The sequence below is a fragment of the Prinia subflava genome, chromosome 8, assembly GCF_021018805.1.
Source record: "Prinia subflava isolate CZ2003 ecotype Zambia chromosome 8, Cam_Psub_1.2, whole genome shotgun sequence".
NCBI classification, from domain to species: Eukaryota; Metazoa; Chordata; class Aves; order Passeriformes; family Cisticolidae; genus Prinia; species Prinia subflava.
In genome coordinates this window covers 29,309,603-29,334,590 of record NC_086254.1, presented here as the reverse complement: position 1 = coordinate 29,334,590, position 24,988 = coordinate 29,309,603, and the positions used below count along the sequence as shown (strand labels likewise).

General features: G+C 46.8%; 1 protein-coding gene across 2 annotated transcripts; it reads right to left on the bottom strand.

Annotated features, from left to right (window-relative positions):
- Positions 1–623: 623 nt before the first annotated feature.
- On the bottom strand, positions 624–23,317 carry CSNK2A1 (casein kinase 2 alpha 1). Of its 2 annotated transcripts, XM_063404444.1 has the most exons (14): positions 23,185–23,317; positions 11,301–11,494; positions 10,183–10,294; positions 9,161–9,262; positions 8,703–8,753; positions 7,968–8,027; positions 7,252–7,335; positions 6,749–6,859; positions 5,829–5,930; positions 4,832–4,932; positions 3,982–4,130; positions 2,626–2,712; positions 1,832–1,984; positions 624–963 (listed from the first exon to the last, which is right to left on the bottom strand). In XM_063404444.1, exons 2-13 carry the CDS (start codon positions 11,399–11,401, stop codon positions 1,869–1,871), a joined length of 1,176 nt encoding a protein of 391 aa, XP_063260514.1. In that variant the 5' UTR covers positions 11,402–11,494; positions 23,185–23,317; the 3' UTR covers positions 624–963; positions 1,832–1,868. The 2 variants fall into 2 exon arrangements, with proteins under 2 accessions (XP_063260514.1, XP_063260513.1); XM_063404443.1 differs by having other exon boundaries at positions 624–1,984.
- Positions 23,318–24,988: the final 1,671 nt, after the last annotated feature.

Below are 24,988 nucleotides of genomic sequence, written 5' to 3'. Positions count from 1 at the left end.
TCCCTGCTGGCGATCCTCACAGAAAAGGGGCAGTGTTCCATGTCCCACAAATCAGTTTAATCCAGCCCACATGCTCCATCCAAAAATTAACTAAGCGACGTGGAAGCACATGTCCATCCCCTCCAAAGAACAGACAAGGGATGGGTGCCTGGGACAAGCAGGGGGTGCAGGCCAAGGCGTCAGCACCCACCGAGTAACATGAAGATCACTCAATGTCCAGGGGAACAACTGCTGCAATGGCTTTGGGATGAGAGGTCACTGAGAGGGACAGGTGCCACTGTGCCTGCAGCCACACCAGCTGAACCACCCTAGCATTAGGTGACTGAAAACAAATCACAGAAATCCAGTGAGTGGCAACAGGCACGAACACCTAATAATTGGTTCATCGTCTCAATTCCCCACCATCATGGCTGAGACAGAAAAAGAGGGGTTTTTGTTATGGCAAAAGATCCTTCTCCCAGGAGATACTTTGGCTTGTGACATCTGTGTAAGGCTTCTCTGCACTGCTCCCCATGGGTGTGACAGGGACATGGCCTGCCCAGGGCACATGTGGCTGTCACCACGCCTGTGTCAGTGTATGACCACCCCAGGGAGGCCTCTACACAGGGAACTTAAATCTAACCTCGATAAATAAAACCAAATGTTTATTTACACCAAAGAATTCCAACACTGGATCTTTCACATATGAAGGACAAAGTATATATACACAGCAAGGGGTAGCAGGGCTGTAACAAGGGTGCTTTTCCGTTGTCAATGATAATATTTGTCCACAATTACTGATCTACCATTTCAGTTTAAGTTAACGTCTCCTCGCTCCTTCCTCTCAGTGCATATTTACAAGACTGTGAGGTAACTGGTATTCTCACCACATGGCACGTGAGGGAGGGGATGGTGGGTGAAGATGTGGGATCGGACTTGGCGCAGTCTGATTTTTCCAGCTTTAAGTAGCCACCAGCTCGAAACCTATAGAAACAATTTAAAAACAATATACCCAATAACAAACTAATTCCAGAGATCCAAGCCAAGCAACGGCTGGAAGAACCCTCCACGAGAAAGGGGCTCATCAGAGCAGGGCTTACTCTACAGGAGCACCTGTCTCAGGAGGTGCCAAGGACTCCAACTGGATCAGTAACTTCGTTTTTAAGACTAAAATTACATGCAAAGGGTGAGTTAGCATTCTGGTTGACTCCTAAGGAGACATTATCCAATCCAATTAGGGTTTTGGACACTATCTGCACTTATTCCTTTAAAGCTTATCCCACCTCTCCCTACTGGAATTGTCTCCTCAGTGTACCCTGGCTGGGACATGTGCAGGACATGGGGTTCAAGTGAGTGGTACTTTAAGAATCCCCTCCCCTGCCTCATGAAGACTTGATTTGGTAGTCTCTGGAGAACAGCACAATCCCCCAAGGTGTAGGCTTGTGGAGGAATAATGGTGGGAACATGAAGAGAAGAGATTTCCAGCAGGATGCAAGAGCTTGGAAATGCTGTTGATTCATCTTTGTTATTACATGAAGAGTTGTTTTGTTGTTTTTTTGTGGGTGGGTTTTTGTTTTGTTTTTTTTTTGGGAGGGGTGGGGGCAGGGGGAAGAAAAACTGTCCAAGAAGTATTCCATCTGTAGGTATTTTCAGGGAATCCCCTGAGTTACGAAAAGTTCAAGTAAAAAAAGAAAAATCAGCCTATAATAATTTTGTATATAATGACTGAACTACTATAAATCCACAAGCAACAGTTCAGACACGGTGTCTCCAAAGCGTTCATCCCCTCCCTTCCCCTGCCAGGCACGAGCTGCGTCCTGAGGAGAGGTGGAGGGGGAAACCTCTTCCCCACCTGACTCAGCTCAGGCAGCAGGAGACAGAGCCCGTCACTACTGCTGGGCGCCTGCAGCAGCTGGAACCGGCATCCCCAGAGTGGTGGTGGCAGAGATGACGGGTGAGCCTGCTAGAGGTCCAAGGGGTGAAGGTGTTGGCACTGAAGAAATCCCTGAAAGAGAGACAGGGAAGCAGGAGTTAGAGTAAAAACAGCGCACTTCTATCCAGGACAGTGTCTGAAATCAAGCGGGAGCTTTACGGGTCAGTTATGTTTTCAGAGCTGACAAAATAAGCTGAGATTAAAGATCTGTCCCTATTCTCTGCAACTCTGGGAAGGGCAGATTTGCACACCCCTGAGTGTGACTGATGGGCAGGATCACAGAATGGTATGGGTTGAAAAGGTAACATTAAAGCTCTTCTTGTTCCAACCCCCCTGCCATGGGCAGGGACATCTTCCACTAGACCAGGTTGCCCTAAGCCCTGTTCAACCCAGCCCTTAAAACAATTCAGGGATCTGACAGCCACAACTTCTCCAGGCAGACTGTGCCTGTGGACTGTCCTTCAAGCTGCTGCCAAAAAATCAACTGCAAAGAACTTCTTAAAATGAGACCAGAAAAACAGGTCAGGCTGCCCAAGGCCTTTCTTATCAGACTCTCCCACCCACCTTGCAGGTCTCCCTGCCCTTGTCTCCAGTCCTGGGAGACAACCCAACACCGCCCTGCCTGCTGGACTCTCCCTCCTGGGTCCTCCCCCCAGCCCACACGTACAAATGCTTCAGCACACCAAGCAGCAAGGAGAGGAGACAGAACTAACCTGACATCATGCTCGCACTGCTGACAGGAGTGCTGCCACCCGCCATGTTGGACGAGCTCATCCGAGCCTGGTCTTTCACAATGGGATCTAGGAAGAGCACACTACCAGTAAGTGCTGTGTTGCCAGAGAGCTGCTGAGGCACACAGACTGCCTGTGGCCTCGGTGCTCAGCCACTTCTGGCACTCTGCCTGTGTCAAATAACATCAACCACCACTTATCAAAATACAGATATTTCCACCAGCTCCAGTGGGAAGCAATCAAGATGGTACCAAGGTCATGTGGTATCAGGGAAGGTCAGCTAAATTGTGTGACTTGGGCTTCAGCAGGACTGTCTGACAGAAAAAGCTGAAGGATATTATGGCAAAGTTGATCTTTCTGTGCTAAGCAACTGTGTAATTGCAGAAAGCCAAACCCAGAATATGGGTGTAGCAAGCAGAAAGACTATCACTAATTATGATTATGTGTCATGTCTTTATACACATTTCACATCTCTGTGAGCTGTCAGGTGTGTCACTAGAACTTGTCTTGCATGAGATGATCACAATTTACTACCTCTTTATTTTCAGCTGCATGTAAATAATGCTCTCACCTGAACAGGGACAACCCTTTCCTGCCTCCCACGCCTTCTGCGTCAGACAACGGAATTCCAAACTTTGCTGAGCTCAGCATTACGTGTATCTTTTTGTGGACAAAAGTTAATGAATTGTTTGTCCAGCTCTCACATTCCAAGCTATTGGCTTCACTAATGTTCATACTTGCAAAACATTTCCCTGGGATTTTTCTAACAGGAGTAACACAGATCAACAGCCTGTTAATTAGAGGGGTCCCTTCAGCAGCAGCAATAAAAACCCCAAAACCAAACCATCTGAACAAATATTGACATTATGCATTGTTGCAGCTGCTACAAACTCCTAGATACCAATATCTGTGAAAAACAGCAACCATTTACAAGCATTTACTAGTGAAAGTTACATTTTTGCTTGCAAAATCAAGACCTGAATATTGTAGTAGCTAAGCAATTTAACAACAGGAATTAAAATGTCTGTTTATCAACAAACCAGAATTCTCTGGGTTTATCCACAGGAATCCATGCACAGCTGCAGAAAGCAACCCCAAATCACATGATTTAGGTGACTTTACTTGATAGTATTTGCTGATTCATGGGCCCAACACAGGCACCCAACACTGATTCCTTGGCTGGTGGAGGTGGCACACACAGACCAGCAGTCTCAGCTCCAGCACAATTATTTGCAGAGACCAGGCTCATCATGTTGCCATTCCAGTCCCCATCTGCACAAGCCCTGGGAACAGAGATTTCCCAGAGGCAGAACTCTCAGGACAGCAGCTGATACTTACAGAAGTAGGGGTGTTCCATGGCTTCTCTCGCTGTGAGTCGTGACTGGTGATCGTATCGCAGCAGCTTGTCTAAGAAATCCAGAGCTTCTGGACTCACCAGATGTTGGTTTTCACTGTGGACAAAGCGCTCCCATCGCTTACGGGAGTGTCTGCAGGAAAACAGACCCCAATCAGGCCAGGCAGGGGACAGTGATGCCAAAACTCACTTTCTTAAGGAGCAAGAACAGTGACAGATGTCCAGCCCTGAGGGAGGCTGCTGCTCTGTACAGCAGCCACGGGACTGAGACATTCCAGAACATGAAGCAGTGTCACTGTGTCTCCACGTGGTGGCACAGCAGTCACAGCCCCAGCACAGCCACTTCGGCCACCACAGCCCCTGCACGGCCCTGCCACAACCCCAGAGAGCAGCAGGACTAATGCTCAGAATACCTAAAATTGCAGGTTCTGCACATCTGTTATGCACCCAACATGAGTGCCTTTAATTTTACTCCCACTATGAGGGGGAAAAAACACATAAATTCCATCTTTAGTAGTACCTGACTTTCTGCACTCTAATGCTGAGAAACACCATTTTGTCTTTTTCCCTCCAGACTGAATAGAGCATTTGCCCTTCATGCTTTCTGCTCCAGTAGTTCTTTTATTGCCTGGATGACATTTAAAAATCTTTCCTCAGGTCCATTTCCATATAAAGGACTATGGGAAGCAGTGGCAAAAGGGACCAAAGGCACAAAGTGTCAGCTCTCCAGAATCCTGGCTCTGATTTCTCCCACAAAATTTTGTTCATTTCAAGGTCTCTTGACAAAGCTGTAACTGTCTGGGTCTACCAAAGAGACTCCAGACCTTGGCTCACCTGCCCAAGATGTCATTGAAACGTGGGTCCAGCTCAATGTTGTATTTGTCAATGTAGTCATACAGATCTTCTGTCCCCAGCACCTTGGCTATCCTCACCAGCTGGGAACAAACACAAAAACAAGTCACTGCTGTGAAGGTATGATAATACCAGAGCCTGCATAGAGGTACAGCAGCACATTCCCATGGCAGCTGGGACCTGGTCCCAGCAGTGTTAATCAGAAGACACAGGGTCAGTCTGTGGCTCTGGCTTCCCCAGCCACACAGTCCCAGGCATCAAGAATATGCCTCCACTCACAGCTGGAGCTCAGTACCCCAAGGCAGCCAGGAGGGAGACACAGACCCTTAAATCTCTAAAACCTGAGATCTTGCAACACTGCCTCCCTTAGTAGCAAGAAAATATTCAAAACCAACAGAGGGGAAGGCAAGAATAACTGGTCAAAAAAGCAGAAACTCTGGATCTTGCATGTGAAAGGTGCAGCACCACCCCAGAGAGCTCCAGAAAAAAGGTTTGAGAGTAGAAGGTCCCTGTTCCAGAATATTTGCATGGCAGTCACATGCTGAGCATGTGATAAAGGTTTAAATATAAACATTTTGGCCTAAAGGCAACACATCAAAGATTTCAGAATCTATATAAACCTGTACCAAATTCACAGTTTCTGTACAGAGTGGGGGGAGAGCGAGTAGCGGTGGGGGCTTTCCACATAACCTCAGGAGTAGTCAAGCTATGTACTAGAACACACCAGCCTTAATACAACTTTTTCTACAGCTTTTCTCAGACACCTACTGAGGAGCTCCTAAGTACAAAGCTCTATAAATCCACTTCTATTTAATTGGTTACATAATCTTGCACACTTGAGAAAAGGAATGTGGCTTCAAACTGAGCAAAGAAGCCATTAGAGAAAGGCTTAAAAATTCTCTGGATGACTCGATAGAAGCCTAAGCAGGAAATCTTCATGGTACTAAGAGAACAGACATTGTACATGACCAGCTCTCACCTGATCATAGTTGTCATGGCCATGGAAAAATGGCTCCTTTCGGAATATCATACTAGCCAACATGCAACCCAAGCTCCACATATCCAGACTGTAATCATACATCTGTACAAAACCAGAAGGACAATTCAATTTCTAATGAATTAAGCAGAATAGACCTCCAAAACTAACAGGGTTCCCCCTCCCCCGCAAAGGTGATATGAACACAGCCATGTCATGCTGGAAACAAACTGAATTATCTTCATGTACCTTCATCCCTAAACCACTGTTCAGCTCAGTGTTCCAGCTACTCAAATTGGGATACAACAATTAGCAGGACAGCAGGTATCCTAATTCCATCCCTGTCTGCCAGGATATTAAAGATCAGAGCTTTCTTCTATTTTCACTGCAGACTCCAATGTTATAATCCATCTAGAAATATGTGTTGGGAAAGGAAACATTGCAACAAGCAACAAAAGGTGTGGGGACTCGCCAGGGTCCATGGGCAGGTGAGGATGTGCCTTTTTCCAGAACCAGCATGGTCTGAAAGTCACCAGGAACACTGGGATTTTCATAATGCAAACTGCCATCAGATAAGGGGATGCTTTTATAGCTTAATTTAGAAATTCATGCAGTACTTGCTGTTCCCACAGGGGCTTTGTTTCATTCCTGTACCTTACTGCAAACACAGCCTTGCTAAAAAAAATATTCAACATCTGTATTCCAAGATCCATAATGATAGTCCTGCAACTCTTCCTTAGATCTTGAGTCTACTTCTTAGTTTCTTTCATTTAGTGGCTTTACAGCCACTGCTTTCTGCCATACATTTTGGAACAGACTCTCTTTAGCTTCAACTCCCTAGACATCTGAATTTTGGGTTTACTGTCTTGAAATGGAACTGACTTTCCATATAAAAGTCAGTAAGAAGTCCTGGTAATTCTTACCTGATAATCTACAAGAAGTTCAGGTCCTTTGAAATATCTGGAAGCCACTCTGACATTGTACTCTTGGCCAGGGTGATAGAATTCAGCCAAACCCCAGTCTATTAGTCTAAGCTAAAAATGGTAGAGAACAAAGAAAAAAGGCTCAAGGGATGCTCCAGCTTTCCAGTGGTTGAATGACACTAGTGAACTTATTTGAAGTTAATTTATAAGTCTTCCATTTTCAATTCATTTGATCAGAGTGTCTGCTTACATATTTTCCCCAAACCCACATCACCCAGCAGTCTAAATAAAATGTTACAACCCTGCCTGTGGGTTACATGTGACCAAGTAAAGCCTCAAAAAGCAGCGTAACATTCTCATTTTATATCTGTCCACCCCATGAGAGCAGAGTCCCCCTCAAAGAGGTCTGTTAGTATCACTACACAGGAGTAGTACCCAAAAGGGATCGCAGCTTGCCAGGAGAAAAGCAGGAGCCCTCCCTGCCCCCAGCCAGCCCACGCTACCTTTCTGTGCTCATGGTCAATCATGACGTTGTGAGGTTTGACATCTCTGTGCATGATTCCCATGCTATGGCAGTAATCTAGAGCCTGCAGGTGAAAGGAGACAGACGCTGGAGTCACAAGAATGTCTCTAGTTCAGCCATATTCAAAAGTATTTCCACACATATCAATTCTAACTAGATGACAAGAGTGTCCAGTGTTAGATCCTGGACTAGACTCACTGATCACAGAAAATGCTTCTAGAGCCCCCTTTTAAAGGGAGGTCCCAGCAACACAAGTGTCTTGACTTCACTTCATGTGCTTACTCATAAAAAAATGGAATTTCAAAGTCTCTAAGAGCATAGTTACCAGGCACTAATGATCACATAAGTCCCCGTTTCTCCAGACTCCTAAGGATAAATTACTTAGTTCAGAATGGATGAAGACATTACACTCTCATCATGCCAGAGCACAAACCCAGCCAGTAACAGCTCAGTTTTCTTATTTGAGAGGCTACATGTACTCCTGATTTAGGATTTTAAGGGATCTCAATGTACCAAAAAGGCTGAAAAATAGATATTGACATGGTATTTTTCTGCCCAATTCTTCCATAGGCTCTCTCTTTCCTTTCCTTAGTGATATGATGTCACTATCATCAGTGACATGAGAACCATCTCTACAGGATTAGTTGAGAGCAAATACTAGAAATAAACCAACAAAACAGCAAAACACCAACTTACCTTCAAAATCTCATACATGTAGAATCGAATATCATAATCTGTTAATGTCTGGTATAATTGCTGTGGGACACAAACACATCTTGTCAGTGTTCACCATCCAAGAACCCCCTGTTCTGGGCTGCTGGCATTCTCCAAACCCTTTTGAAGGTCTAGTCCAAGTTTTCCAAGTTCCTCTGATCCCACACCTGACTCTGATCAGTCTGCTCCTCTCCCTTTGCAAATCCCTTCATAGTTTACTTCCAGCTCTGCTCAGACAGCACATCCTGGTTCCTGTACCTATCTCCCTCTAGTTGTACCCACCCAGCACAAGCACGATGGATGGCATTGCACAGACTTTCTTCTTCTGAGGCAGGTCAATATGAAGGGACAAAGAAACATTTAAATCCCCATTCCCAGAAGTATGGAAGGCCACAGAAACAGCTGTCCACATTTAAAGTGGTTCCAATAAATAGCTGTACACATATAAGCCAAATGCCTCAAAAAGACAGACACTAATGGGCCAACAGATTGATTTGTTCCCAACATTAAATACCTTTTGGAAGCTGCATTCTCATGTTGTAACTTTTGTGGCAAAATGGTACTGACGGGCTAATTACAAACTTCCATCCTACCTTTAAAAGCATTTCCTATGCTGGAAGGAAATGCCTGCCATATGTACCTTCCCTTCCCCAGAAAGACAGTACAAGTGGTTTTCAAACACAAAAAGAAAAAGAGAATTCACATCCCACACTGTACCTTAAAGTCTGTGTTGTTTACATGTTCAAAAACCAGAGCGGGTGTTCGAGACTGAAACAGATAAAAAAGCATTCAGCCATTTTAAGTTATGTTTCCACTTAGAATAATGAATTAAATCCTTTTTTTCTACTAAAACTGCACAAAACTCCTCTGCCTTGGACATATTTATGACTCCCCTCAGATAGAGAGAGTAGAGCCAAAGCCCACAGCAGCACTGTTTGCAGAGTGAATTAACTTGTCTCAGCTCACTGGTATCTCTTCCTCAGTGTGAGGGGCTGGAGGGACCTGTGGGGGAAGGGCCCTCTACAAGAAGTTTATCAGATTAAGAGCTGATCTGATCAGCCAATTCAAAAGCAAGATTTAAGAGCAGGGGAAAACAAAAAGCCAGGTCAGAGCCGAAACCAAACAGCAACTTCACCAATACCCCAGTGTACCCCTTGAGTTCCTCCCTTACTCACCACAGGATCTTTTACTATATCTGCAAGGGTGATTATATTGGGACCGCCTCGCAAGTTCTCTAAGATCTTGATTTCACGCTTGATTTTCTTCTTTTTAACAGGCTGAAGAATAAAAACCCAAAGTGTAAGACAAAGCCCTGCAGTAAAGTGAGGCTAATAGCTCAACACCAAGATGACAATACCCAGGTGACGGCAGATCAGCAAAATATATTGGAACTGTTGCAATTTAACCTGAGTATGCATCACACCAGTAAGGGCTCAAATATCTGCTGTCTCCTTTCTAACCATACAACCCTGACAGCTACAGACAATAATTCCAAGTGAAGGAGAGGCTGGAAGACAACATTATTTTAAAAAGCTCTCTGAACATGATCTGATAGGCCAAGAGGAAATGGCCTCAAGTCATGCCAAGGGAAGTACAGGTATCAGGAAAAAATTTCTGTACAGAAGGGGTTGTCAAGCCCCAGAACAGGCTGCTCCAGTGGTGAGGACACCATCCTTGAATAGATTTAAAAGATGCAGATGTGGCACCTGGGGACATGAATGCTGGGGTGTTGGCTGGACTTGATGATCTTTTAGTGCTTTTCCAACCCAAACACCTCTGTGACACTCCAAGACTTCTTAACTGGCATGTGGCAAATGCTTAACTGTGAGAAGTCCATGGGCTACTGGAGGGTCACTAAATGAAAGCCATGGCCATGAAAACCTGCCAGGACAATGGCACTTAGAGAAGCTGAGAATTTTGTAGTCAGCTGCTGAAATGTTGCTTAGCTCCAAGTAAAAAGGTATTGCACATCAGAGATTGTTTAAGACAGAGCCTAATTCATCACAGGCAGAGATCTGACTTAATAACCAAGTGCAGGGCTTGTATCAGTAGGCTCAAAACCATGGCCTGTTTCACTGAGTGAGTGCCACTCCCAAGCTAGGCTTTAAGGATTTCAGTTTTAGAAGATCAAAAAACCCTTTCTGGTCTCCTGATCACATCAAGACAGATTTTATCTTTTGCCCAATCCCCAGCTCACCTTGAGAATTTTAACAACTACTTTTTCATTATTTGTAATGTTGATGGCTTCAAATACTTCACTGTATTTGCCTCGGCCTAATTTTCGAACTAGCTGGTAGTCATCTTGATTTCTGTGGAGAGAAAAGGTTAGAGTTCCAAAGGGCTCAGTCATTCCCATCACAATTTATAAACTGCTCCTCAACACTCAAGTCACTGCCTCACTTCCCAGACAAAGGGGATTAACTAGTGCCTTACCTCTCCTGAACTGGATGATTTAAGAATTAGGAGAGAAACAGAGAGCTTCTATTTGCTCAAGACAGATTCAAGCCTGAATCTGGACTGAAAGCCCAACTATGTATTTCAGCATTAGCAAACTTCAACTATCCCTTCTCCCTAGATTTGGAAGCTCCATTTTTCCTTGTATAATGCTGGTAAAATTCAACAAAGCCAGTAAGAGCAAAAATCTAAGTGCAAGGCCGTTTAAAAAGAGTCTGGGCACAAAGTAGCACTTATGCTCAGACGACTGTGTACATTCCAGAAGCTGGGAACTGCACAGCTGAGGGCAGAACTCCGTCTGGGCCTTCCATAGCCCAGCAGGAACGCAGAGCTATGAAGCTGCCACCAATCCTGTCTGATTCTGGGACACTTTAGTCATGAGCTCAATTTAGACACCTCCTTCCTTCAAAGAGAAGCAGCCATGTCTTTTCCAGGCACTCACAGAGAGTTGAGCAACAAGTCATAAAATAGTATGTACCTATTTAAATCTGTGGGGTTTCTTCACTTATCCAAATCAGCAGCTACTTCAGTTTGAAAGTCTTTTCATTTCTTTTCAGCCCTGCACTCAGGACTGTTTGGATTGTTTCAGAAATAGATTTTCTTCCCTCTGAAAGGGGATGTTTCCCGACTACCTGGCCAAAATTCTTCAAACTTTTAAAGGAAGCTGCTATAAATGTTCCTCCACAACTGGGAATTTAAAAGTTTGGTAAGAAACATTTTTCTGAAGAGGAGTTGTGATCCTTTCCCTTGCCATCTGCCAAGAAGCATGAAAAAGCCTCATGCAGGCCAGGTGCCTGAACTCCCCAAGTACCACAGGGATTAATCTCAGAGCAGGGACATCCAGAAGCAGCCCAGACTTACCCCCACTCAACAACATGCGACTCATAGTCCCAGTACTCCCGGGGTCTGTGTGTGTTCACATCCGTGTAAACTCTGGCCCTGCTCGGCACGGGTCCCGACATATCAGACAGCTTGGCAGGAGGAAATGAGATGTGAAATCAGAGGCGACCTGGTCTGCAGTGCTGACAGAGGAGAAGGGCCTCAGATTCCTCCACCTGCAGACAGAACATAAACAAGAGGTTAAATTCTCAAGGTACTGCAGAAGTATTACAGTTAATCATTAAAAGCTGCTGCAAAGGAGAGGCTGGAGCCTGCTCAGCCACAGGCCTGGGATCACTTGTCAGAGCCTGAAAGCCATTTGTCTGCTCTCCCTCACACAGGGCTGGCCCCTAGCAAACCAACCCCTGACCTGGTAACTTCCAGCACCTTGTTTCCAACTGCTGGTTGTAGAGGTAACCTTCCAAAAGGGAAGAATGCCGTGTGCTCTGAACATGCAGGCAGATCCCCTCCTCTCACTCCAGACTGAAAGCAACAGCCACAGGCTCCAGTCTCACCCCCATCACAAGTCTTGGCCCATCCAATGTAACAAGATCAATTCTGCTGGGTTGGGAACCAGCTTTATTCACACTTCCTACACTCAAAACATTAAATCTGACTGTCCAAAGCATCTGTGTTGGATTATGATGCTTTATCCAAACATGAAAGAAATGCACTGCTGCAAGGATCTAAAAATGTTCCTCTGCATTCTGCTTACCCAAAGCATCTCCAATCCTTCCTCCTTACAATGAGATTTTTGCAAAGCTTTTGGTAAGTTTTATCAGTATTGAGACTGGTCAAAACCACTCAAAAGAAAGTTACTGTGTATCAGAGACAAACCCTGTATTTTTATCCCCTATATCTGAATACTTTATCATGGAGATTTGAATATTTAAGACAGTAGTAACTCACTACAGTTTTTATCAATACTGCCCTACTTAAGATCAATGTGGTGCGTTTACATCTCTCAAATCTTTCACAAGGGGAATTTAACACCTTTTCAGATGTTTAAATACAACATCCTCTTGTCAGCTTTCAAAATACCTTACAAGAAAGGGAGCTGTACTGGAGCAGGGAAGAGCATTGTTTGGTGTGTGATAGCACGTGGCAGGGCCATACAGCCCTGTGTATGTGCCCAAACAGTGGGCAACACTATTATCTAAACAAATATACTTATTTGCTATGCCAATCTTATCCCCTCACAGAAAATGGGCAACTGCCAGACTGCACAAGGAAATAAGAGTCCCATTAATCACACATTGAGAAAGACCCAGAAATCTGCTTGGAGCAGAGTTAGCTTAAGCTAGGACACGTCACACCAGAAGAAAACTCTAGAAACAAAATCCTGCTCTACAGGCAGAGACCTGTTGTTTACTTGAGGTCTGGAGCACTTGAGCTACTGTGAGGACCTGGCAAGAACCACTGGCTGTGAAGATGGTGGAAGACAGGTCTGATGTTCCTCACCATGTCACACAACCTGCCCAGCAGCTGGTGCTGCTTCCAGAGGTACAAGTGCATGCAAGGGCTCTCTGACATGGACAAAGCCTCCTCAGGTGGGACAGAGCTCAGACTGGGTTATTTTCTGACCTACTGACATTCAAATGGTGTTGGTGGCAGCTTCAGGTAGACAGGGCTGCAGTAATCCAGTCCAGAGTTTAAACAGGGACACAGCACTATCCCAAAGTCCACAATGGAAAGGTGACTGGGGCTTTAGACCAATAAAAGAAGGATGGGGCACTTAAGCCATGCGTTCAGCTAATGGAAGAATATTAAGTCTATTCCTGGACAAAATGCTAGTCCTCTCACAAAATAAAATTTCAGAAGATGAGGCAGCCATCATCTAAAACCTCAAAGCATTTATGTGGCATGACTCAGACACTTAGAAATTAGATGTCCCCAGGCATTACTAGAGCATGCAAGTTTACTAGAACAGTTTAGTACAGTGAAATTTATTAGATTTTGAAGTTCAATCACTGTGTTTTTGTTTCTCCTCATTCCCTGGGCTTCTGGCAGGGGATGCACTGGCCCATTTCCTCTGCTCAATACTCCTTGTGAAGGAATTAACTGAACTTATACATGTCTCAGATGACTTAGCAATTTTAATTTTTAAGCACAATCCAGTATAAATAAAGCACATGTGACTGCTCCCATCATCCAGCTTAGCAAGATCAGTTTAAGCAGAAAGAAAAAGAAAAAGAAAAAAAAGAAAAAAAGAAAAATCAATCACATTATCTAAAGATAGATCAAATTTCACAGTGGCTATTTTTTGTCACGTAGCTCTAGCCTAGCTCAAGCAGCACATTGTAACAGGCTGCTCAGAGAAGGGCTTTTTCAGGAAATCATCAACTGCAGCTTCTAAGAATGGCACACAATGTCTATTTACGAGGGTAGGTATTATTGTCTACTGTTCCTTATACAGGAAGGGGAGAGAGTCTGCACAGATAACTTAATTTTAAAGCAAACAAGAGTTACATACATACACAAACTTACCCTGCCTGAAAGCTGCTCACTCTGCTCAAAACTGCCAAGGAATTTGTATAGATTTTTGCCTTCAGTGCCCCTGGAGGGGGATTATTTTGCAGTAGATCCAAGCTCTTTGGCAGAAGGGAATGACACAAATAAGGAGAGATAATGGGGACAGGTGTTGACATGCAAGCATCAGTTGAGCCTGCAGTTTTAAAGCAGAAAAATCTACAGTATGAGCAGCGATTGCAACTAGAGAAGTGCCCTGAGCTTGTTACAAAAGACGAGTTCTATTTCTGCAGAATCCAAACAGAATGTTTTCATTTATTAATTCCTGCATTAATGACAGAATTACAGAATCATTTATATTGGGACAGTCTGCTCAACATCATCTAATCAAAGTAGATGCAGTAAGATTATGGTCCAGTGTAGCCTTGAGCATCTCCAGAAACAACATTAAAATTTTAATTTCTCTGGCAGAGAAGTGTTTAACTAGGAAACAACCATGAGCTTTTAGGCAATGTACCAGAGGTCACAGAGGGAGGAAGACAAAGCTCCCAACCACAGTCTGACACGCTGCAGACTGCCAAGGCCTGCCTGTGCAAGGACACAGAGCAGGGCTTCTCATTCAGCCCCCGTGGTGGCACCCCTTGCACAGATCTCACCCAAAAGGGCTCACATGACAGCTAAAGGAACACCACGCCAAAGTTCCACTGTTGGCTTTCCCCACATAGGCCGTTGGAGTATTAGCAAATGATAATTAGCTGATTTCTTACACAGCAGCCTTATCTAGAGGAACCCTGCTCACCCCACACAAGAACAGAACCAAACACAACTCCTGTCCTGATGACAGACCCCACAGGAGTGCCCAGAGTCCCAGCCCAGAGACAAACAACTGTGCTGCCACCATATAGGATTTTTTTAATTGGAAGGCCTACTAATTAAAAAAGATCAGTTCTTAAAAGTTTGAATTCTTCTAAAAGTAGCCTGTTGTCTGAACAGCTTGGCAAGCTTAGACATTTTGTGCCTAAAGGTCAAGAAAACGGTAAAAAGCCTCTCAATGTTCTCTTTGACTCTGATTTTTAAAACCTTTTAATCTAGACCAGTTACAAACCCCCTCATTTTGAGAAAGGGATTTCATCATCCTTACAATGCACTCCAATTCTAAAGGCAACCATGCTCCCAATAGAGAATTTGATATTTTGTGAAGGATCCGTACTTCCAGCACCTACTCCAATTAGTACAGGAATTTCCTACACCCTCTGCCCTTCCAGATGCACTTACAGCAAGCAGCAACAAAACACAGCTCAGAAATCCACGCAGATTAGTTTCTGAGAAACGCATCTACTTCACCTCTAGTAAAATTTGCCTTTTCTTTTTCGTAGTCCAGAAAAACTGAGATACTGGAATGATTGTTTACTGCTTTTAAATGGAAATGTTCCTGGCATGGAACCTCTCTCAAGCCCTTACTCACTCAGAATTTAAACCCTACGAAGTTGCCCCAGTATGATGCAGCTCTTAAACAGGCTCCCAGTGAGCTGAAAGCCACGAGCTTCCCAGCAGACTGGTGTCCCAAGGAACTTGCAAGTGCTATCCAAGTGATGACCTTTGTGGATAAGGTTTGGAGTATAAATAATGTACTCAAGAACACAAACACCGCTTGACACTGCTTCCCTGTGGATTGCTGCTAACAGCATGCCTTGCCCTCAGTGTTAACAGTATATTGCCAGAAAGATCCAAGTTCATCCAGAGAGAGTGGAGTGAACCCAGAAAACCTTGCTCAACACCACATAAACCTGGTTATTCCCGATGACCCACCTGAACTCAGCTTCAGTGAGCTCACAGCAGTCCCAAAAGAGTAAAACAGGCCCTGAACTGCAACAAGCTGAACTCGAAGAGCCAAGAAAACATTTCTGCAGCTTGATGAATTTCAGACAAGCTCAGCTTCCTCTCGAGGAGAAAGCAAGGTGGACAGATCGGCCAAACAGGTCTAGAGAATTTCCTCTCACTTCTACTTTCCCCACGTAAGCTCATTACAGTGGTGATTGTGCCAGCCTAAGACTGTAAACAGGCTGAGACAGCAGCGGGTTTGTTGTGAGAGAAGAAAAGCTCTGTCAGTGGAGAAGAGCAGAATTACAGTGCAGAGCCTGGAACCGAAAGGTTATTCCCCTTCTTTTATCTACAACTGCAAAGGTGCTGCCTTTCATAGCAGAAAGCTTAAACCCAGCCTCTAAAATCGTAAGTGTAAAATGTGATTTGGTAGGGTGAGCAAGAATTACAATTATCAGATAAAATTGTTGATGATTTCCTTCACATAGCCCACATAGCCTTGTAATCCTCCCAAGGAAGCACACTCGCTCCTCCAGCGTTTGGAGAATATCTAATACTGGAGAAACACCACTGAAATTAAAAAATCAAGACATGCCTAAATATTACAGAACTGCCTGCTGGCAGTCAACATCAGTCAACAAGCAGCTTACTTTTAAAAGAAATAACAGTAATCAACTTTATTAAAAAATACGCTCTATCTCACAAAAGAAACCTGATTTGTGTGTTCTCATGAAGCTGAAACTTCAGCAATGCAAGTATGGAACAAATGACCTCCAGAAGTCCCTTGCAACCTATATTTTTCTATGATTTTACAGCTAAAATAGAAACAAGCCTGGATTAACAAAATTGACATTTTACATCCTTTCCTGAAGATCATTTACCTACTAAAGGGACAAAATCAACAGAAAAGTAGATTTTAAAATTTGAGTTAAAAAAAAAGCTTTGGTTTGAAATCAATCTTTTTCCTGGCTATTGTTTTGGAACAGCAATCTGCTTTAACTGCATTTTCCACCAAAACTATTTTCCAGATTTCTTTCATAGCTGGTTGTGTCCGACTGTAGAGAAATAATAAACAATATGTAATGACCTCAACATTCCCTTAAAAAAGAAACTTGAACTGTGGTGATTAATTCAAAACAAGACATGGCCGGTCTGTAGGGAAAGTAGTTGACAGGTTTAGTTATACTTGAAGAAACATCTTGGAGTAATTCTGCACTAGAAACATCCTAAATTTAGACTGGCTCTTCCTACATCAGCTTCACTGATTCCTCTCTGAATTCCTCACGATTCCTGCCAATGAAGAAGTCATCCTCTGTAATGAGGATCACAATCTTTATGGAAGCCACAGGAATGGTTCTACTGTAACTCCATGTTTTATGATACTGTTCACAGTCTTGGGGAAAACTTCACTGTCCCACTTTCCCAACTCGGAAGGCAGTGTCTAACATGTCTGTCACCCTCCAGGATGCCCTGGCAGTGGCTCTGGTGCCACACACTCTCCTCGCAGAAGGTCTGTCATGCTTTGTCCTCCTTTTTGCTCAGATGTGTAACAGGTGAATTTTAGCAGAGCTCACACAAACCCTCGATAGGTCTCCAGTATCGCAGCCTGGTTGGACACCTGTCCTTCACCAAACATCACTGCTGGCAACAGCACACGGACCTGGGACAGGGTACTGGGATCAGGATCACCTGCAGCAGCAATGACAGGAATGCTGCTAACTCCATCTCCTAAGGGATTCTACACACAATGGACAATTTCCCAAGGTCATGAACATTATTATTTTCAGAGCTAAGCTAGTCAACAGCACATGGAGCAAAGGGAAAGACCCCAAAACACAAAGACCCCAAAGTTGACCTTGCACGAGGCCATGTAGCTGCAGGGGGCAGCAACATAAGCAAGACACTCAAACCTCAGAACGGCGCAGGCTCTGCCTCCTTCCCCTGCCTGCAGCTTCTCCTGCCACTGCTCCCATAAACCCCGCAGATATCCTCACTGCCAGTGCCAAGGACTCCTGACACAACCCGATAAAAACGGCTGCAATATAACCAGGCACTGCCAAATTAACCTGTCCGTACACACACACCAAACAGAAGCCAACAACAAAACTCTTCTGCTTGCACCTCTTCCCCAAACTGACAGTTCAGGCTGAGCAGGGAGTGCAGGAAAGACAGGAGGGATTTTCTTTGGATGAATATCCCTTTAGGTCTGCCCTAAAGCCAAAGTAATACTTCAACAGGAAGCAGTTCTTTTTCTTCCAAGAGCACTAACAAAACTAAATCTCCTACTGCTGGAGCTTTGGACAGCATTCCAGTTACCAAAACTGAGTTTCTGAGACCCCAGCAACACCAGGGAACTGTTCCTGGAGGCTCACAAAGGGGAATGTTTCAGCAGCACTACAGGCTCTTCACAGCTGACATCAGGTTCCACTGGCAGCATCCTCTGGAAAGTTCTACCTCCCTAATTGCTGCTAAGTGACACAGTTGTTTTCCTCATTAATTAGTAGGCACAGAGTACTGCCAGGACAATCATTCAGCTGATTTGACTCCTATGGTTCCTGTACAGAGAGGGATTTAGGCAGAACTCAGAAAACTGACCTGTACCAACCATCTGTAAAAGTTATAGACTTTTAATTTATCTCATCATGCAATTCCTCGAGGCAGGAACAGTTACTAGAGCCAAAGGATAAAGCAGAGGACACTGCCTGTAACTGTTTCTTCAGGAAATCTCTGTGATCAGCTGTTCCATGGAGCAGGCAATGCATCACAAACCACCTCCATCACTCAGCCAGCATCGACCAGGCTTAGCAAGAGACACCCGGTGCAAACCCCTGCCAGCAAGTGAAGTTCTGACATAATTCTCTAAAAATTTATCATTATTAACACAAGAAGAAACTAGCTACCACCATTCCAAGAATCAAATGGAAAAAAACAGCTATTAAACTGCAGCAATCACCACTCTCCTTCACACCTTACAAGCCCCCGGTAAAGCTATTGCGCCAAAACTTGTAACTTAGTTTTTAAGCTCTGCTGAAATTAATCTAGATGCTGCAGAGTGAGCAAAAAGTCCTCTTTTTCCTTCTGGAGTACAACCAAGCATGGAAGAAAGGCTGGAATTCAACAGCGCACTGGTAACAGACAGAGAAACCTGTGACAAAGGCTGTAAGAGAAGGAACACTGCAGGAGCTCTTGCTTTTCTAGACTGGAAATTAATTTGGTGTGCTCGTCCACGCTCATCCATTTTCTGAACACTAAAAATAAAGACTTTCTGACAACTCACACGCACATGTGCAAATATGCTCTGAGAAAACGCCTTCTCCAAAGGCTTTGGCAACAACAGGGAGAGGCACCTTTTTGGGTCCCTGGATACACAAGAGGACTTGGGGCCACTTCTTCCCACCACAGAAAGACCTTTCCCACCCAGGGAAAGCAAGTTTTGGCATGTAATTCTGTATTAGCAGGCTGGATTCTCCCTGCCTTTGGCTTAATTAAAACAGGACTAATTTAGCCTTTGGTTGTTCCAGAAGGTGCAAGGGCAGAGCCTACTTCTCTGCAAAAACAGAGTGAGGAGCTTCAATTTTCTAGGTCTGCTGTTAACATTCAAGACTATCCACTGGGAAACCTGCAGCCAAACTCTTGCCTTGACTCAAAATTGTTTTCCATTTAGCACACATTTTATTCACCACTCACATGAAATAAATTGCCATAATATGATGCAGCCATTACATGGGCAGGAGCAGGACAGCCTGCTTTAGAAACCACCTCCCTGCAAATGGTAATATTAATTAAAAAAAGAACTCAGTAAGGAGGACATAACCTACATCTCAGAACTAAACTCCGTGGAAAATTAAAATTATTGAAGTTGTAACCTTCCACATGTGAGTCTGTAGTGGTACCAAGTCCACAAAGAACTCCAAGCTTGCCTTCTGCTCTTCAGCCTCCCAAAGCAGCAGCATGAAATGGGTAATAAAATCATTTGTCCAAAACAGTGTGAACACAGGAGTAGGTGAGACTTGTGCCAGGCTCATGGAGCTGCTTCTCTACTGGATTCCTAACCAGAAAACATCCATGAACCACTGATCCCACAAGCACATCAACAACCCCACTTCTCATCAATCTTTCCTATCAATATGTAAATTTGGCAAAAGGGGCCAAAAAACAGCTTGGAAAAACATTCTACATTCAGCAACAGCACTAACACCAGCTCAGAAAGCTGCAGCCTCCTCTTCCAAGCAGTTTTTTCAGGTTCAAAGGAGAACTCCCTTTCTCCAATTACATTCTGTAAATTCCAGGGAAGTCAGCTTTTGGAAGGCCCTGGAAGGAGATATCCAAGCTTAGAAAAATTATCCAAGAGCTGTCTTGCAACAAATGTTTGTAGCCAGACTAAGCCAAGGCAGTCTTTCCTGATCTTAAAATCTTGGGTGTTTTTTTCTCTCAGGACCCTTATGGGACAATAAGATCTAAGATGGCAACAATCTCATGCAGGGTTTCTAAAACAAATATCTTAATGTAAGCAATAACATAATGGAGGAACAGTGGAGGTGACAGGTCTGGCAACCCAGAAATAAATCCCTGCCTCTTCAGAAATGTGACACTAAATTAATCACACCACCACAATGTCACCCATTTGCTTCTCCTGTCTTCCTTTCCCTTATTCCTCAGAGGACATGAGGAAAGACAAAAAGAAAATTAGTTCTGTAAGGAGAAAATGGAGAAGAACTGAAATGAAAGTATAAGGACACCCATAATTTAATAAAATTGGGAAAAGTTGGGTACGTATCCCTTTCATCAGAGCGGAAAGTTTCTTTCTCTACAACTCCACAAATCTATAACCATCTTTCAACATCCTATATACCCCAAGATTCCCACTTCCAATTCCACATTCCACACTGATGAACCTAATCTGCATTACTTGAAAATGCCTAAAATATCAAACACTAAGTCTTTCAACATCTAACCTTCAGGAAATGGTATTTTACCAAGTCAATCCCCAATCCCAGGTTTGCATCTTCACTCTCTGATCTCACCAGCTTTTTTTTCAAACAAGTACTATTAACTGCCCCACACAAACCTCAAGAACCTTAATGTCATGCAACATTCCATGATCCAATTTCCTCCACATTTGCTAGAACCTACTGCCACTTTTATTATCACCTTTCTAAAGAGCCACATTGCCAACATCCAACAAGCCTCACTTTCCCCCAGTCTGTGAACCCATGAGCCTTGCCAAAACCAGAAAACCTGTTCTGAACCCCCCATTTGGAAATGTCTGCTTTCTCCTCCAGTATCTACCTTTCACCACCTTTGTCCATGCTCTGTGCCTCATGCCCTCACCCTGGCACATCACACAGATCTTCAGCTGCAGGAGTTTTTGCTTCTTTGCTGCAGCCAAAGCCAAGACCGTGTTCCCTTCCTCAACCCTGTTTCACCTCCCCATAGGCAGCAGCTGACTGGCCAAGCTCTGTGGTCTGAGTGCAGGACATGTACACCCAACTCTACCAATACACTTTGGGAACAAGAAGACAGCAAATTTTACTAATGACAGAAATTATGTTACCAGGTATTGACATAAATCACCAGAGAAAGGTGAAATAATGGAAATTTCCCTCCATTGGCGAGATGAAAGGAAGGATCACTGCCTAGCACCAAAGATGGACATTTTAATGCTCAGGGAAAGGTCTGGACCTTTACAATAAACCATTCCCTGCCTGGAGTCATCCAAAGAGAACAGGGATTCCAGCCACAAGGCACAGGCAGATCCTCCCCTGAGTGCAGAGCACTGCCCTGTACCTGGGATCAGACATCCCAACCCGTTTTCATCCTCCAGTTACAGACACGGTGCGTGTCTCCACAGAGAAGGTGCAACAGGAACTGGAACATTACCCTAATCCCAGGTTTAGAGCTCATTAAGGAAATGACAAAGCTTCACACTGTCCCCAAATCTTGCCTTGAGTCTTCCCAAGGTCACTCTCTCCTCTCCTAGCAGAAACTTCACCCTTTTCTCCACCACACCAAAACCAGCAAACACAGGATGAGCGATTCCTCTGCCCCAGCTGATGCACCTGGAATCCACACTGGATTCACATCCAACACCCAGGCTGGCTGGCAGGATGGCACAAGCCCCAACTCTGAGTCTGAATAATTTGAGCAATTCTGTTTCAGAAAAGGGAGCATGTTCAAAGAACAAAGAAATCCCTCCCAGCCCCAAGCAGAAATGCTGGGTGTCCACTTGCTTTCCTCTGAACAGCTGCCACTGTGCCCAGTCCCTCTGGCAGGGGCTCTTCCCAACCCATTAGTGGAGTGCAAAAAAGGATTGAGCTTCCATGAGGAGCCAGGTGAGCACACGGCACAGCCCTTTCCAGGACACATTCCCAGTTTTAAAACCTGGCACCAAAGGGTCGGTGCAAGAGCAGCTCTCCAAAGCCCAGGGTCAGGTTTGAGCAACACAAATCCCAAATCATCAGAGACCCCTCTCAGGGGGACCAGGGTTGGAACTGACCCACAGAGAACATCAAGTCCAACTCCTGACCCTATACAGGACACCTCAGCAATCCCACCCTGCGCCTGAGAACATTGTCCAAATATTCCTTGAACTCTGCCAGGCTTGGGGCCGTTACCACTACTCTGGGGAGCCTGTTTCAGTCTCCATCCACCCACCAGGTGAAAAACCTTTTCCTAATATCCAACCTAAACCACCTGCACACAGCTCCACGTCATTCGCCCAGGTCCTCCAACTGATCACCAGAGATCACAGATCAGTGCCTGCCCCTCTGCTTTGCTTGAATATTCACAATCCAAACTTTATTTGTTTTACCCAAAACCCTCAGTAAGACAGAATTAAATGATCTGGCACACATGGGGTTCCATAATCTTATCTGACCCCTCTCTTTCAAACCTTATTTTACCAACAGCCACACTGCTCTCGGTCCCAAGGCACAAATAACCAAATTATAGCGGGGGCAAGGCTGACCACCACTGCTTCCACAGACTGGTGAGGAAAGCCGTGAGAACGACCTTCCCCTCCACCCAGAAAGGCCCAGAACGGAGTCCCTGCGCAGCCAGGGGTGGGAGCGAGCACTAACAGGCCTTTCCGTGCCCCTCCGCATCTCCGCGCTTCTCCGGGCAGGGTGGGGAAGAGGCAAGATCGAGCAATTTAGGTAAATAACACCTACACGGCCCGAACGTGCGAGCTGGGAGAGCTGGGGGAGGGGACGGCTCCCGTTCCGCGGGGCCCTGCCCTTCCTGCGCGGCCGAGGGCGGCCCCGCACCGGGCTGGGGGCAGCGGGGCGGCCCCTCCACAACCCCTGCCCGCTCCCCTCGAGGACTCGGAGCCCCTCCGAGGGCAGCAGGCGGCGGGCCGTGCCCTTCCCGCCGCACCGGACCCGCCCGCTCTGCCCGTTCCCCCTCAGCGCCGCCGCGGCCCCACTCTCCGAAGGGGCAGCCGCGGCCCCCCAGCCCACACCGCGCCCGCGGCGGGGGGGGCGGAGAAGCTCAGGAAGTGCAGCGGCGCCTCTCCCCCGCCGCCCGCTCCGCCCGCCACCGCCGCGGGGCCCCGCGTGGGCGCCGGAGCCGCCGGTACCTGGCGCGGCCGCTACCGCCGCCACCGCCGCCGCACACAGACAATATGGCGGAGGCACAAGGCTCGGCCGCCGCCGCAGGGACCAGAGCGAGGCGCGCCGGAAACGGAAACCGCGCGAGCCCCGCCACACGCCGCGGGGGCGTGCGCAGGGAAGGGTGGAGCTCGCCGCGAGGGGCTATGGGAGTTGTAGTCCGTGATTGTGGCGGCGGTGTGGGGAGGACGCGGGGTTGTTCCCGCTCCGTGTCCAGGTGTGTCCTCGTGAACCGCGGGAAGGTGGCGGGGCCCGTGTCGGCCTCCGCGGCGCCGGCGGGAGGCCCGACCGTAAACGGTGACCGCTTGGGCCCAGCCCCTCTGTAGGGCTGTGCGCCGCACCCGCCGCCAGGGGGCGACTGCGGCCTGCGGAGGTGCCCCGGTATCGGCGCTTCCCTTGACCCTTCCATTCGCCCCAGTGCCGGCGGCCCGCGGCCCTTCCACAGCCCTGTCCCCGCTGTTCTTCAGCCCTTCTCCGGCCCTTCTATCCGTCGTTTTCCGGCCCTTCCACCGGCCCTTCCCCGGCCCTCCCAGACCCCGGGGCCGCTGCAGAGCGGTGGGCTCCTGCCCGGTGTGTGGAGTCTCGGGCGTTGTTCATGGAAGGAGCTTATCTCTCTGCTGAGCCGGCAGCCGGGCCAGCAACCAGGTCAAGCCTTGACCTATTCCAGCACCCCATGACCTTCTCTCTCTGTCTTTCACCTTTTTAGCCCAATTTCTTGCCGTGCAGCCCAAGACATCACTTTCCCTCCTAAGGACTGGGCAGAGTGGATGATGCACCGACCCATCTGGCGCAGGCTGAGCTGGGGGAGACCCCGAGGTGGGAGGAGAGGCATCCAGGTTCAGCCTGAGCTCGAGCAGGAGCCTGGGCTCATGGCATGCTCAGACCACGGCTAGCTGGGGACATGCAGCTCAGGGTTTGTCACCATCCTCCCACCATGTCCAGACTGTGGCTTGAGCTGTGAGCCAGTCTGGAGGGGAGGGGGTTGTGCTGAGCTATGTCTGCACCCCTTTGACACCCCCCAAAAAACCTTCCTATGCCCTTCAGAAGACAGCCAGCCTGGCCCCCCCACCCCGACCTCATGGAAAGCCGAGCACGGCCAGGCTTCACCCCACTTCCCTCCCGGTGTGGGAGTCTCCCCCAGGGGAGGCCGCTGGCCCAAAGCTCGCAGCCCCTCACCCCGGGTCACTCCCATTAGGTAAAGGAGCAGCTCGTCCTGGCGGGGGTATCTCCCTCTCGCGCTTTCCTTGTATTGTACGGGCCTGGGTCATCGAGGAAATCTTACAGGTCCTTCTGCTGCCGAGTGGTCACGGGGGAAGCCCAGCCCCCTTCCCCCCATTGTCAGCGGCCGGGCCGTATCCTCGCTCCAAGCCCCGGCCCCTAAAAATAGCTCTTTGTCAGGCGATTGTTCCGACACCTTCGCGGCGGCATTGACGTGGACCGGAGCGGGAGAGCGGTGGGGTAGGTGGAGGGGAAGGGCTGGAGGTCCCCCCTGGGAGCACTCGGAGGATTTGCCGCTGATAACAGCCCCTGTTGTGGGGAAATGGGCTCCCGGCTCGAGGCACGGTGCCGAAGGCCTTCCCGTGCCGTGCTGCCCGCTGGTCACCTCTCCCCCACCTGCCCCAGCCCTGCTCCCCACACCACCCTGGGTCACCAAGTGGGGGAAGTGTCTTCCCAGGGCACAGGGGAGCATGGAGCCCTCCCAAGACCCCAGTTCAGATCCTGCAGCGTGGGGTCCAGCCCTGCCCCCCCAAAGTGGCTCCCTGCGTTGTCCCT